Source organism: Epinephelus lanceolatus, chromosome 7 (genome assembly GCF_041903045.1).
Source record: "Epinephelus lanceolatus isolate andai-2023 chromosome 7, ASM4190304v1, whole genome shotgun sequence".
In the NCBI taxonomy this organism is placed as follows: domain Eukaryota; kingdom Metazoa; phylum Chordata; class Actinopteri; order Perciformes; family Serranidae; genus Epinephelus; species Epinephelus lanceolatus.
In genome coordinates this window covers 37,493,760-37,508,420 of record NC_135740.1, presented here as the reverse complement: position 1 = coordinate 37,508,420, position 14,661 = coordinate 37,493,760, and the positions used below count along the sequence as shown (strand labels likewise).

The window sequence follows — 14,661 nt, the reverse complement described above, 5'->3', positions numbered from 1 at the left end:
TTACCTTACAGACAGATATAGAACTATTAGTTTCTTGTTGTGTGTGTATATTTTCTTGCATGTGTTTATGTATATTAAGGGTGAAGACAAACCCCAGTGGAACGATAAAGGTGGCAATTATTTAATAATTTGCCTGTTTAATAGTGTAACACTGTGGTTTGAGTAGGACCCAGATATGTCAGGGTATTTCAGACAAGACTGCCTAAAATTGAATAAAGCATAAAGGGAGCATCAATCTTGTGTTCCCTCTTTAAAGTCCCACCTTTTATATCGGACACCTGTTCAATATTTCATACTGCATCCTATCTCTCTGCAAGGTTCTTGACATGTTTATGTTTCCGATCGTAAGCTCAGTGTCCTCTCCAAGCCAAGCCTTTGTCAGTAATGTCTGATTCAATTTAACTGATTTAATCTAAACCAATCAAACTGCCAGAGAACAGTATATGCAAAACATAAACCATAATCTGATTTCTGTTTTAGGAGTTCAAGATTCCCATCAGGAGAAGATCATAACAGTGTCTGGAGAGGGAATGGTCCACAGCCCAGACTTCCCAAACACTTATCCCAGGAGCACCGTGTTGGTCTGGAGACTAGTGGCGACCACTAACATGAGAATCCAGCTCACCTTTGATGAGAAGTTTGGTCTGGAGGACCCTGAAGACGGAATATGCAAGTAAGAACATTGGCAGTAGATTGTCTCAGTATAAATACAAGCAGATAAAAATGCAGTTTTTTAGTCATTAAGGAAGGACAGATTTTCTCTATTACCTGTAGTGCCAATCTAAATTGATTGGTGTGAGTTGCAGAAGGTTGGAGCTATCAGCTGTAGAGATGTCTGCCGTCTCTCCAGTATAATAGAGGCACTCAGCGTTTTCATAGCGCCAAAAAATATTTGAAAAACTCAGCAGCAATGTCTCTTTCCAGAATCATGACCCAGTTACTCAAGATAATCTATGGAGCATGTTGTGAGCAGTTCCAATTAGGACCTACTTTCTTTCCTCTGAACTACACCCACCAACTGTATCACTGCACAGAAGGAACTGTGCATCTACTCATAAATAAGAGGCTTGCGCTCATGACAGCACTAGATGATAACATTAATTGCGTCTTCCTCAATTAAGCTGTAACGTTAGCTAGCTCAGTGGTGCTAGGTGAGCTAACAGTAGATACATGCGTCCTTCTGTGTAGTGATACGGTTGGCAGGTGTAGTTTGGTAGAAAGAAAATAGTTCCTATATGAAACTGCTCATAACAAGGTCTTTGGATTATCCAGGCCCCCACAAACGCCGCTAAGCCTTGCAGCCAAATTTTACCACTGGCAGTATTGCAGTGAAAAAATACTATGCAGCCCAAAAAGCATTTTCCCCAAAGGCTACCATTATAAAAGAGATGTCTTTAAAACTGTTGTCAGGACACCTAGAACTGCAAACAAGGTCATTTTTGACTCAATCTTGATCATTTTTGATCCACAGAGGTTTAATATTTGTGAAATTTTTTCTCAGGTCGAGAAAAGCGTTCTAAATATCAGAAGCAACTCCACTGGACTGAATAGGCACCATCTTGCCACCCAGTATAAATGTATTCTTGAAATCTTTGGGTTTATCTTGAGCATGTTTTTTTAATGCTTTGAGCACCACAAATAGTGGACTTGGACAGTCGTCTTTCCAGGCTGCTGCAGCCAAGGACTGAAACGACCTGCAAAAAAAGCTAAAGCTGGAAAACTTCATTCCCAAGTCAGTTTTCAAGGGCACGCTTTTGGACATTCTCACTGAAACATGCAGCTGCTCTTGACCCAGTAGTATTTCTTTCTGGAACTTCTGTCTGTTGGCTGCCTTCTGTTTGCTCATTGTATGCTTCTTCTTCCTGCTGCTATTGTTGTTGCTCTGCTAGTCTGTCTTACTATTTGTTGTTTGTCTGTTTGTATGTTTGTTGTTTGTTGCATTGCTTGTTTTGTTTTTTGCTGATGTTGCATTGTCCGTCCTGCTGCATGTGTGCGCTATTTTCGTTGTTGCTATGCTGCGTGATGCTGCTCTCTGTTAGCCACTTTATGCTGTTTGTCTTTTATGTGGTGCACATTGTATGTGTTGCTGTTTGTTTTATTTTTTGATACCCTTCTAATCCCTGTCCCCTTCAAGAGGCTCTTGCCTTTTGCCAGGCTGCCATTGTAAATAAGAATTTGTTCTTAATGACTTGCCTGGTTAAATAAAGGTTAAATAAAAATAAAAAATAAAATAAAACCACAAGATGAGTGCCATCCAGTTCCATTATATTTGAGAGAAGGCAGACATCTGTATGGCCAATATCTCCAATACTTGACAACTTACAGCAAAACAACCTAGACTGGTAAATAGCACTAAAGGTAAAAGGAAAAATACGTATTTTAAATTTGGGGGTGAACTGACCCTTTAATTTTGAGAGAAAATGGCCTGCTAGTCATTTTATCTGTGTTGCTCTATGCTAACATCCTGATTTATAGCTGTAGCCTTGTCAGTGGTTTTTGATGTACATCTGGGAATTGGACCAAAAAAAAGTCATCTTTATATTTGTAACAAAGTATTTCTGAGTATTATAAAGCATCACATTACTTTGTAAGGTGATTCTGTTCTGTGTTTGTGCCTCTCCTCCAACTCCTGGTTGTCTTTCAGGGCCAATGTATTCTGTGCTAAAGCATTAGCATGCAACAAAAATAGTGGGATACATGAATCATTTTCCTGTCAGGGTTCTCAACAATCATTTGAAAAATGGTTATTCTTGAAATGGTTTAGAAATTTAATTTCAAAAGAAAAGAAAAAGTAGCTTTTATTGTCCAAATAAAAATGTTCTCTGTTACACTTTATGAAAAGCATCATCTCCTGCAGCACAGTTTCTCATTAAATTTTCCTCTGCTTGGCCAGCTGTCATCAGACGGGGGGCTTCCCCGGTTGGCATGCCAGATACGTGTTGGTCCGGGGTAAAGACGTGTCCTGCCTGTGTCGTCGTCCATCTTTAAAGATTTAGAGTTAGAGTGTGGCCATTTGTGAAATTGCCTTTGGTCTGCTGTGGCAGCTCGTGAATATTGAGAACCCAGCAGCGGAGTGATTTGTTTCCAGGACACCATGATGACGTGGCTCAGACCTGCATATTTTACACGATGTAGTCAATATTTTTAGCCGTTCACGTGATTGTTTGAAATATACGCACCACACCCTCTGACTGTCAACACATAAAAAAACACACACATATACATACAGCACATCCCTTTCTTTATTAAGAGGCCCACTTTCAATTACTGCCTGGGTTTGATTCTGTTGCCATTCAATTTAAACAGGGATCCTAAGCCACAACAATCGATTTACCCTCAGTGCATTTTACTCAGTGCCCCTCTGTCAATATATCACAACTGACTGGTTAGCATGGAGGAGCCCAATCACTAGAGAAGAGCTGGGGGAGGGTGACCTGCTAGTCATTCCTGGAGAGCCCCCTAATGGATGACAAGGGGAATGACAGATAAAGGTTTATACTGGCAGCATTAGATGAGCATGTATCTTCTGAGAAGTCAGCTTTACATATCAGGAAATTAAAAGAAGATGTAAATCAGTGTGCTTCTGTTCCAGTGATGGCTCCATTCAGCTTCACAGATCAGGCCGCAGCTGAATTCATTTTCTATAATGTGCTGCCGTTCCGGATTCACGCTTCTGTTTGACATTATACTTCCTGTCTTTATTGAAAAAAAAAAAAAAACAGTATGTGAGTGCAGGTAATTTGAGCCCCCTCAGCACACCTCTGTGCACATTGACTTATGAGGTTAGTGTTTCTGTTGAAACCCCGTGAGGGAAAGTTCCACAGTGGGGCAGGGTGCAGATTGACAACTTTTGTGCCGTCCTGCCTGTGCAAGACTGCACTCGCCGTCTTCCTCAGGGAGAGGGGCGAGAGACAATAACAACATCCTTTTCCAGGGTCATGCAAGTCATCGCCACGTCTACCGCTCCAGCTCTCACATTTTTCACTCCTTCCCCCAGACTGAGGCCCAACAGGTTTTGATCCGATCCCAAGATACACACTCTTGGCAGGGTTGGCAGACGGATGAATGCAGCGTGCACTCACAAGCAGAAACAGACACACATTCGCATGTCTATGTGCTTGTCTTTGCTCTTACCCTTTTTCCCTTCGTTTTCCCTCAAACACACAGACTCCTCTGTCCCACATACACACACACTCACATAACACAAGCCTCTGGCCTAGTGTGCATATCTATTTTATCTTTCATGTGTGTTTAAAAATTTATTCACAAAATCTCCCCTCAGAACCTCATTCTGCTGTCATGGCAAAAAAAAAAAAAAAAAATTCAGGCACAATGTTATTGATACACTACTCTTACACTTGTGTCACTGCACAATGTGATGCAAATAAACAAGACTCGTAATCTCCCATCCAGTGATTCACAGCGATGGCAGGGGATAAAACAAACAACAGTGGGAGATGTGTTCGGCTTTGGTAGCGAGCCTGGAGCGAGAAGCCTTTGCTAAGATGAGAGGGAGGCTGTGCAGTCGAGATGCTCATCTGCTATTCTGTTTGTCTGTGGCACGATGAAAAGCATTCTTACCAAATCCACTGGAGGAGAGGCATATTGGAGAGGGATTGGTCTTGCTGCTGGTTGGCATGGCAGCAGAGTCGTGCTTGACGGCTCACAGACAGGACTGTTCTCAGGAAGGCATTTATGCGCTCTGTCTAAAAGGAGAGGGCTGAGAAACAGTGTTTGTGTTGCTAATCTGCATCATGACAGTGGTAGATATTGTATCTATTAATAATGTACAAGGGGAAAACTATGTAGGGGAAAGCTTTGTGAATATTAAACACAGTTTCCATACAGTGTGCAGGAAAGTAATCCTATCTGGTAGTGGGCTACTGTACATAAGATTCCTTTGTTGTCCTGATCCCATTCACTGTGACTGTACATTCAGTTCTTTATGTATGTCAGTGCATTTGTAAATCTGAGAAACCGCTGTTCGACATGGTGATTCTGAACACATGGCGATGTGTAATGATCAGGGCGTCCTGCATTATTGATGAGCCATCTGTCAAAGCTCCGGAGCTGTCTGAGGGGTGATTTTTAGAGAGGAAAGCTTCTCTCTTCACTGACCTCCATCCAAAAAGGGAGAGAGAAGCTAAACTGATATTTCATCCCTTTCCAAAACCATTACATGCCAGTCTGGTTGCAGTTATGTAAATGAATGTTTTACAGTTTATGCAGTCTCATATTTGTGCATTTAAAGTCTGGGTAAAGCAAAATCAGTCATTTCTTTCTAAATACATTATACATGTCAGAAAATACTTAGTGAAAATGTAAAAAGACTGTGACCTATACAGTGCTGCACTGTGGAGCTCGACTGTTTTGTTCAGGATTATTTGGTTTGGCCTAAAATTATGGCACGATGACACACTGGAACTATCCTTATCATAACCCCCTCCTCTACTACATCAGTACTAACCTAACACAGCATCAGTGTCGTCTCATTCCTCCTGTGTGTGAGTGACAAGTTCCCTACGGTCCTCAAGCTCTCTGAGCTATTTCAATCTAACAACTATATGAATAAACAGCTCCGTTAAATGCCACAATCATATAAAGAAGAAGAAGATATAGTGTATTAATCCCTGAGGGAAAATACTTTTTCACTTTGTTGTCATATACGCAAAGGCCTGAAATGCACACACATGCACAAACAGGACCTATACATGCATCAAATGGAGAGATGTCAGAGCGAGGCAGCTGCCTTGGACTGGTGCCCTGAGCATTTGGAGGTTCAGTGCCTTGCCCAAAGGCACCTTGGCAGTGCCCAGGAGGAAAACTGGCACCTCTAGACAGGGACCATCCAGACAGGGACTTGAACTGGGAACCTTCTGGTTCCCAACCCGAGTCCATATGGGCAAAGCAACTGCCGCCCCCAAGCAATATATCGGCTACCCAGCCCAGCAGTTACTGCTCACTGCTCTGAGCGTGGGCTTTATGCTAACAAGAGGCTGTCGCTGTGCGGAGGCTCATTCATTGGCACGGGGAGTAGGCAAGCCCCCAGTAAAGTATTAGCCTGAGTGTCAGACTGAAGCTCCCAGAACCTTCAGTCTGACATTGCCTCCATTGAAGGTGATTTACAAGGGGGAGGGAATTTGATTTTTCCCTAACCAATCAGTAGAGATCAACGACTCACCCAGAATCTGACGTCATTAGTATCCATGCCTCAGGGGTGCCGAAAACAAGCGAGCATTGCCCGTTTAAAATGTCTCCGTCGTCGTGCACGCCCAGCTGCATCGCCGTTAAATCCAGTTTAGCAGCTTCCTTAATTTGGTCCTCCATTAACGCGAGTAGTGGTGAAATACCTTGATAGCATCGTTAATGAGGTCTGTAGGATCTGTAGCAGTCACCATTGTTGCCATCCTCACCAGTTACCCACCGGCATACAGCTTGACATCAGCGTGGCACTGATTTGCTAATCGCTAGACCCGCCCCCACCCCCAGTGTTCATTGGTCCGTCCATCGTTTGGACGAGATAAATCGCAAATTCATTGCAGTATGCCAGACCAGAGATGCAAGCCTACTCAGTTGAGTGGGCGGGGTCTATGGTCTGGAACCAGGCTAGTAAAGTAGCTCAGCCTTGCAGCAAATTTTCCCAGTGGCCACTCATGGTACTACAGTGAAAAAAAATCCCCTGCAGCCCAAAAAGCATTTTCCCCATAGGTCACGATTATAAAAGAGGCATCTGTAAAACTATTGACAGGACACCTCAAACTGCAAACAAGATCAGAATTTTTGAGCCATGGTGGTTTTATATTTGTAAAACTTTCCTCATGCTGAGAAAATTGACGTCATCACAATGTACAGTCTATGAGCCTAGCAGGAACTCACAGGCAGGACCATCAGGACAAACACTTCTGCGCATATTCAGGAGGTCACATACTATGGAAGTAAACCCGGAAGCTAGAAAACTTTGTCGGCCTATGCACCAGGCAAGCAACTCCATTGGGGGCAACAGTAGCTCAGTCTGTGGGGACTTGGGATGGAAACTGGAGGGTTGCCGGCACAGGAACCCGTGCAGACTGGTACCTGGAGCTCATCTCCTGGGCACCACTGAGGTGGTAACCTGACCCAACCTGTCCACAGGCAGCCCCCTCACTCTGATATCTCTCCACTTATTATGCATGTATAAGTCCTGTTTGTGTATGTGTGTGTATTTCAGGCCAGAGTGAATTAAATTTCCCTCAGGGATTAATAACGTATTAAAGTATATCTTCTTGTTCTCTTCTTCTTCTTGGAATAGACATCATTTATGGGAGTGGATGTGCCATGATGTGCAATGTTAGCTGTTAGCTGCTGAACGAGAGGCTGTCACTGTGCAGCAGCTCGTTCTCCAGCTAAGGGTGTGTGTGCTTTGTGCTACTTTGAGAGCTGCTAATGACGGTCTGTTGCTTCACAGCGGCTCCTTCATCGTCTTCAGTGTTTTAGAGCAGAGAATACTGCTTAATTTTCCACAGTTTGAAACCGTATTTTATGCACTTGGCAACATTTTTAATCATTCAAATTTGGCTGGGTGGTCAGAGACATATTTTCTGTGTTATGACAGACTCATAACATATTTATTTTTGCCGTACCTGCACTTTAACTGCATATATTATTTTGCAAAAGAACACTTTCAGTTTAACCTTTCCCAATTTCTACGTTTGTTTGTGCAGATAACAAACTTCCTGTATTACTTTCCAAATCAAAGGCAGCGGAGTCAGTAAATTTATCGACCCCCTCCCCTTCAGTTTATTTAACATCACAGAAAACCCATTTTTAGTCGTACTCAGGTCCCTCCGTGTTGTTTTATTGAAACCAGCTTGAACTGAATCTGTCAAGCCTGTGCAAAATGTAAACAATGTCCTTGAAATCCAAATATCCGAATTGGCAGCCCTGAATGAGAGGTTAGCGTGCCTGTTGACGCAAATGGCAAAGTGATTAATCCCAGACTGTGAAGAGTCAGTGAAACAAGGCTGTATTGAATGCAGTGCAGCCACTGGTCACACACACACACACACACACACACAGGTATAAATAATAAAGGCTTGAACTCCTGAACTGCGTGTCTTAAGTGCTGAGGTTGGTCAATGTTAGCCTTGGCACACCAGTGGAGTCTGGAGTACGGCCATATGCTTCTGCACTTCACAATGTTTACTGGTATTATGGGTTGGCAGGGTGGCTGGTGAGGAGAGAGACTGTCATGTAATTACAGGGTCGCAAAGTTGGATCCCCACAACAAGCAAAATGGGGCTTTTATTTATATTTTTCCTCAAATGACATTTATCGTCATTTTGAAATTCGTGACACTAAATCCTTGAAACCTGTTAAACCCATCTTGTTTAAACTAAATATTATTCTAAAACTGCATGTGATTTTCTCAGATACAATGTTTGATTTCGAACCACCAGTCGCTTCTGCAGTTTTCAGTGACTATTATGTTTATAGCCAGAAAAATACTGTATAATTTAAACTCTGTTGCAGTCCAATTACATGGGTTATTCATGTCGGTATCGAAGAAGAGTTGCTGCCAGGGAAAACAGAAATACTAGTCTGAATACTCAACATAATAGTCTTAATAGTCTACATAAAAGCACATTATTGCAGAATTAATACCCTCTTACAGCTGCAGTTTTTGTGCATATTGATATTCAAACATAAGGAGAATATCCAGCACAAAACAGTAGTCATGTAAATTTGATGATTTACAAACTAAGTGTTCAAACAACTGAGAATATGTTTTGGAGTCCAAGTGAAGCAGGCCCGCAGCTCTCCCACAGTCAACATACAGAACAACACAGTGTAATGAGCCCAAGGTTTAATTAAAAACTATATTTCAATGACATGGAGCAGCACTGTTAGAGGCCTGTCAAAAGGCAACATCAGCAGCCATAACTGCTACACAGTGAGAACAGCTGCTCATGCTGCGCCATCAACCAACCTGAGAGTTGTCCTTAATACACAGGCAATATCCATTCATTTAATTCAGGCAGTAAATAACAGATACAGATCTCATCTCTCACAGCTCAGATACTGTAACTTTTTTTTTAATTAGGTTAAACCTTTATTTCCCTCGGTAACTTTATTGATATTAACAATCTCGCCTTCTGAAGGTCAAGGCAGAGCTCAGGAGACAGCGACATGACAAACATTACAGCTTACACCAAACAAAAGGGAAATTAAGGTCAATTAATGCCTCACACACACACACTAGAAAACTTTGAAAATGCTTTGGAAATACTTTTAAAAGACTAAAGTCTGACACCGTCTCATATCATCAGACAATGTGTGTTTTCAGTTTTAAGATTTTGCAAAGGCCGGGGATCTTGAAGGGTCAGTATTTGCCAACCCGGTCTCCTCCGAGGTCGCTGAAATCTAACACTTGGGCAGTGACTTGTGGCATCAAACACAGATGAAAAAAGCCATCCTTTAATGTCAGCATGATACATGGCCAGTTGCTGTTATAGTTTAATAGCACCCGGAGACATCAAGGGGAAATATAGCGGGACAAATATGAAAGTTAAGGCAGTAAAAGACGGTAGTTGCGTAAGATTCTAAAGCCAAACCCTGTTATTTTTTCCTAAACCCAACATGTGCTTTTGTTGCCTAAACCCAACCACATGCATTAGTTGTTGAAGGAAAAAAATGTCAATGTGCGGTGTTGTACTGACATAGTGCTTTTATTTTGAAAGAGACTGTATGTAAACGTTAAATTTCCCGTGAAAACAGAAGTGTATTTTGAAAGAAGACAATGCATGTAACAGGCAGAACTTGACACAGTGTCCCAGAATGTCAACAAGCAACGCACACAGGGTACCTTGCATGCCGTATGTTGACGTGGAAAGTCCATGACCACAAGTCGATATGTGACGAGGTCAGAGTGAGAATATGTTGATTAAGATTATTTTCCAATTCTGCTCCTGATGGAAAATATTACGCCAAAATCCCTTATATTTTTTTGGCCATTTTGCCTTTAATGGACAGGACAGGTAAGTGTGAAGGGGGGAGAGAGAGAGAGGGGGATGACATGCAGCAAAGGGCCACAAGCTGGATTTGAACCCCGGGCCGCTGCGGCAACAGCCTTGTACATGGGGCGCCTGCTCTACCACTAAGCCACCAACGCCCCGAAAATCCCTTATATTTTAACAATCACATACATGTCTGCAAAACCACATAACTGTAGGAACATGAGATAAAAAGCATCATTTGTCAACCACCTTTATGACCACCTGACACAAAACGATCGAGATCATGGGTCAAAGTCTCAACATGTCATTCCAACAGATTCTGCAAATTTGTCTGTGATGGTGAAATCAACTTGAAAAGTTGTTGGTGCATGCATGCTTAAAGATTTCATCTGAAAGCTCAAGAAAAGCCAGATTTTGCTGGAAGTTGTAGTAAAACTTTGACAAAAGTCAATTCATGATAATTAAACTAATAACTAACTAATAATTAAATTCCCAGAGTGATAACTAGTGATGTTTCAGAGATTAAATTAATCGCTTAATGCACTTGTTCTGTCTCACTCTAACAGGTACGACTTTGTGGAGATAGAGGATCTGACTGAGAACACCATCCTGGGTCGCTGGTGTGGGTCACAGTCGGCACCAGCCAGTCACACTTCCAAAGGCAATCAGATCAGGATCCGCTTCATCTCTGATGAGTACTTCCCCTCTGAGCCAGGGTTCTGCATCCACTACTCCCTTCTTCCTGTGGTATGTACAGTGTCAATAGTTGGTTGGTTGGTTGGTTGGTTGGATGGATGGATGGATGGAAGGACTTCTTGTATATATTCTGACTGACTCTTGGGACCCTAAATCGACGCCCAGAAAGGAGCAGCTCAAACTGTGAGTGTTATGGATGTGAGGCATCTGCAATTATATGTTTAGCCTTTCTACATACAGCATTGTCAAATATATTGCTGAGTTGTGTTATGCTGCCTCATTTATGGGGCCTCACAAAAGAGATAATGGCACACACTCTGCTTTTACAAGCAAGACCTCAGTTTTCCCTGTCGACATGGCAGCACTTAAACTGAGTTCATGAAAATCTTCACCCTGATTGCAGATCTGGAAAATGTTAGTTTTTAGTGACCTTAAACACAGTTTGCATGTGGACAAAAGGCCAAAACACATTTAAAAAAAACTACTTTTACAAAAAATACCCATGTCTGTGTGGACTAGGCCTAAAAATGTGCACTGTGAGTTGTTGAGTGCTTAGCTTCCAAAGCATTTCTCTGCCTCTGTCTCCAACTTCAGGGAGTTCACATGCCAGTAAGCAATACTTCTCCATGCAAGCTCAATTAAAATAATTTTCTTGTTGCATAACATGGTGTCTTAATTTGCAATCATCCATTTCTGCTTATGTGTGGCTGAGGTTTTAAGCATCGTTGGGGAGAAATTATGTTTAAGCACTTAAGAACATCTGGCACCTGTATTATTATTTATTTCAGTTATGATAATACACACAAGCCAGGGCAGCTCACACACAGACAGAAACAAAATGTCCACAATCTCTGCAACACCTGAGTTTTCCTTCAAGGATTAAAATGGGATTTTCTGTAATGGACCCTGGAATTGTCGATTTAAAACGTCAGACAGCACTCAACAAATCAACATGTATTTACTTCAGACGGTTTCAAACTGTAATTTTCTCGTTTTCTAGCGCAGTATTATATCCGTTTTTAAATAATCAAACCGTTATGTTCTATATTACCATTCTATATATAAAACCATATGTCTTTAGATCCAGTCTGACAGAAGAGGTGTCACAATGTCACTGATGGTGTTGCTCAAGACTGAGATGGAGAAAATAAGTGGCTTCGCATTCACAAAGAGGTCCTCTGACCCTCGGGGGGATTCATTCAAGCCCCTGAAATGAAAGTAGGAATTAAGAGATAGAAGTGCTTTTTGTGTGGAAAATGGTCACGCTGCCGTCTGTCTGTTTCATTTTCTCTTGGCGGTTTATCATCACACACAGTGGTGCAAAAGTAATATCCCTTTTATGTGTTTTTACAGTACCCCACTTCACAAAGATACCCATGTTATCTTACTCTATACTTAGGTCTGAAATATATTTCTGGCAACAAGACAGCCTGTCCTCCTTTCTGCTCTTTGCTGTTGTTTCTTTTGTCTTTGCCCATAATCACTAGTTCAGTGTCCAGCTAATCTTGGTTTCCATTCACCTTTTACTCGACTTTTGGCAGATAAATATTCAATTTAAATTTAAAGTGCGTGCAAAGCAGAAGCTGAAAGTCATTCAGTGCATCGCCAGCTTTGCTAAAGACCAGTGAACAAGAACAAGTGCCCAAGACATAAGCAACAACTGCAGCCCTAAAGTTCACCAGTGTGTTAATGTATTATAATAAAAAGATATGAGAAATACCAATATTGGTCAGAGCATAATGTGCGAACTAAAAGTGAATGACAATGAGAGACACTCTAATCAGCTTCTTTCTTCTTTTCATGACCTCCCCACTTGACTTCAAATCAGACTGAATCTCCATTTTATTTAGCCTCACATGTTATCTGCTTTCTTTTTGGGATGAAGGGGGTTATTTAGTTCTGTTTTGTCCAAACCAATCAGTCCAGAGTGATGTATCCCTCCGGCTGATTTCATTTTCAGTTAACACAGACGTTGCAGTAGCAGTTGTTCGGGGCATATAGAAAAATGCCATTTCAGAATGTTCTTTCTGTAAGTCGATTGACAACAAGTTGTTCAGCTGCATCAGATCCATCCATACTTTTTGCCAATTTTGTGGCTATTGTGTCACTGTGTTTCAATGATATAGTCAAGCTCTGACTGATCATTTGGCTTTGAAACCACGGGAACCATTGCTTGAGATCAGACAGAATTGTCAACTTGTTACACTCCGTTTCCATCTTCAGTCTGGCATTGTCTCCACCATACCTGATTTCCAAGGTGTGAATCTAATGCCATTTTAAGTCCATACTTATGCATAGTCATGCTAACATACTTGTTATTCTGGGAGTGGAGTGAAGTTAATCAGACTATGATGTCAGGTGATATTGAGAAGACATGATGATATAAAACAGCCTTAATAGCAGTGTCTATCTTGTCTACAGTGCTCGCCATTGCGGTTATTACTCCTCAGTTATTCTGGCCAGGCCTCCCAGTAACACACTTCAGCCTTGCTTCCAATTTTTCCCAGTGGCAACTTGCTGTATTGCAGCGGAAAAAAAACAACAACAAAAAAACCCCACTTGTCCCACAGACCACCACTGTAAAACGTCTGTAAATCATGACTCTTTCTACAATGAGTTTTTATCCATGGACGTTTTATATTTGCAAAACTTTACTTGGCGAGAAAAGCTTTTTAAAAACCTGTGATGTCATCACAATGTAGTGGAGCTTGTACAGCGCTGCACAGTAATTCGCCATCCCCAGTCATTTCAAGGAGAGGACGGCTGCAGAGGGGAGGCAGTTTCAAACACTGCAGTAGGGGTATGAAATTGTTGCGGCCCACGTGAACACGCATAGATTTTACTCTGCCATGCATAGATCACTGTGTTTAACTTATGGTGGTTGCTGCCTGGCTTTGGCCGATCAAATACTGGGCATTGCAGAGGCAGACAGAAGACAAGATAGAGGAGCTGTTGAAGTTATGGTGAAAGCAACTTAAAAGGACAATGTGAGGAAAAACTGGGCCAAACAAAATTTAAGATGACTGGTAAATTGTCGAAACATGTAGAAATCAATCGGCAAATTCAGTGATTTCCGTCATCTTCCCACAGTTTGTACCCAACAAGCTAGCTTGCACTTCTGCCTGTGTTTACCGAAACACCTGCCTGTCATCGCAGCTGTGGATTATAGTGGCACCAGCTGCTTTTAAAAACACTTTCCTTTTAAGGAGAACGCTCTTGCAGGTAGGCAGTTGCTAGGGTTGTCGGGTCAACGACTCACATGTGACCTCAGCAACTCTGTAAGGGTTCACAACCACGCAGGGTTTAAAGTCTGTGACTCCGCACCAGTCAGTTTGAACTGCAGAAGCCTCTTCAAGAAACTCAAGCAAGCCCAGCTGCCTATGATACAACACTTAGGATTACCGTGACCTGGATGACTGACAACCTTCACCAACATGTTGTTAGGGTGGTTACTGCATAGCAATGTTAAAGTCTATGAGCCAAGTGGGAGCTCATGGGTGGAGCTAGCAGGAGAATCACTACTGCTCATATTCGGTGGGCTGCATAACCTCAAAATAAACCCAGAAGCTCAATTGTTTTTGTTGTATGCGCCAGGTGAGCAGTTCCAGTGGGGTGAATAGGTGCCACCTTGGGGTCTGGTATCTATTGCAGTTATTATGATGCACCATGTCTCTAGCACAACAGCTTGACAACAGCATTGCTCCTGCCCATGGCACCAATTGGCTAATCAAGCTCCCCGCACAACTTATGAGTCATTCTTTGTTTTAACCAAGAAATCACTGTTTCGTGTCACAATGCCAGACTAATCAGTCAACCCACTCAGTGAAGTGGGCAGATTCAAAGGTCTGGACCCAGGCAAAATGAAATAACTATCTATGAGCAAGTTAAATTGCTTAACAAACTGAAAATATGGGCAGAGATTCAGAGGTCAGGAGCATCAACTTAATAGAAAAAGTACAATTCTTTGGCTCCG

At 42.1% G+C, this 14,661-nt stretch overlaps 1 protein-coding gene across 2 annotated transcripts in view; it reads left to right on the top strand.

Moving 5' to 3' along the window:
• The window catches only part of pdgfc (platelet derived growth factor c), an 83,531-nt gene that overhangs the window by 52,792 nt on the left and 16,078 nt on the right, over positions 1-14,661 (top strand). For both annotated transcript variants that reach the window (XM_033632572.2, XM_033632573.2), the window contains exons 2-3: positions 481-673; positions 10,559-10,739. In XM_033632572.2, the coding sequence (XP_033488463.1) occupies positions 481-673; positions 10,559-10,739 (374 nt within the window). The remainder of the gene's footprint in view (positions 1-480; positions 674-10,558; positions 10,740-14,661) is intronic.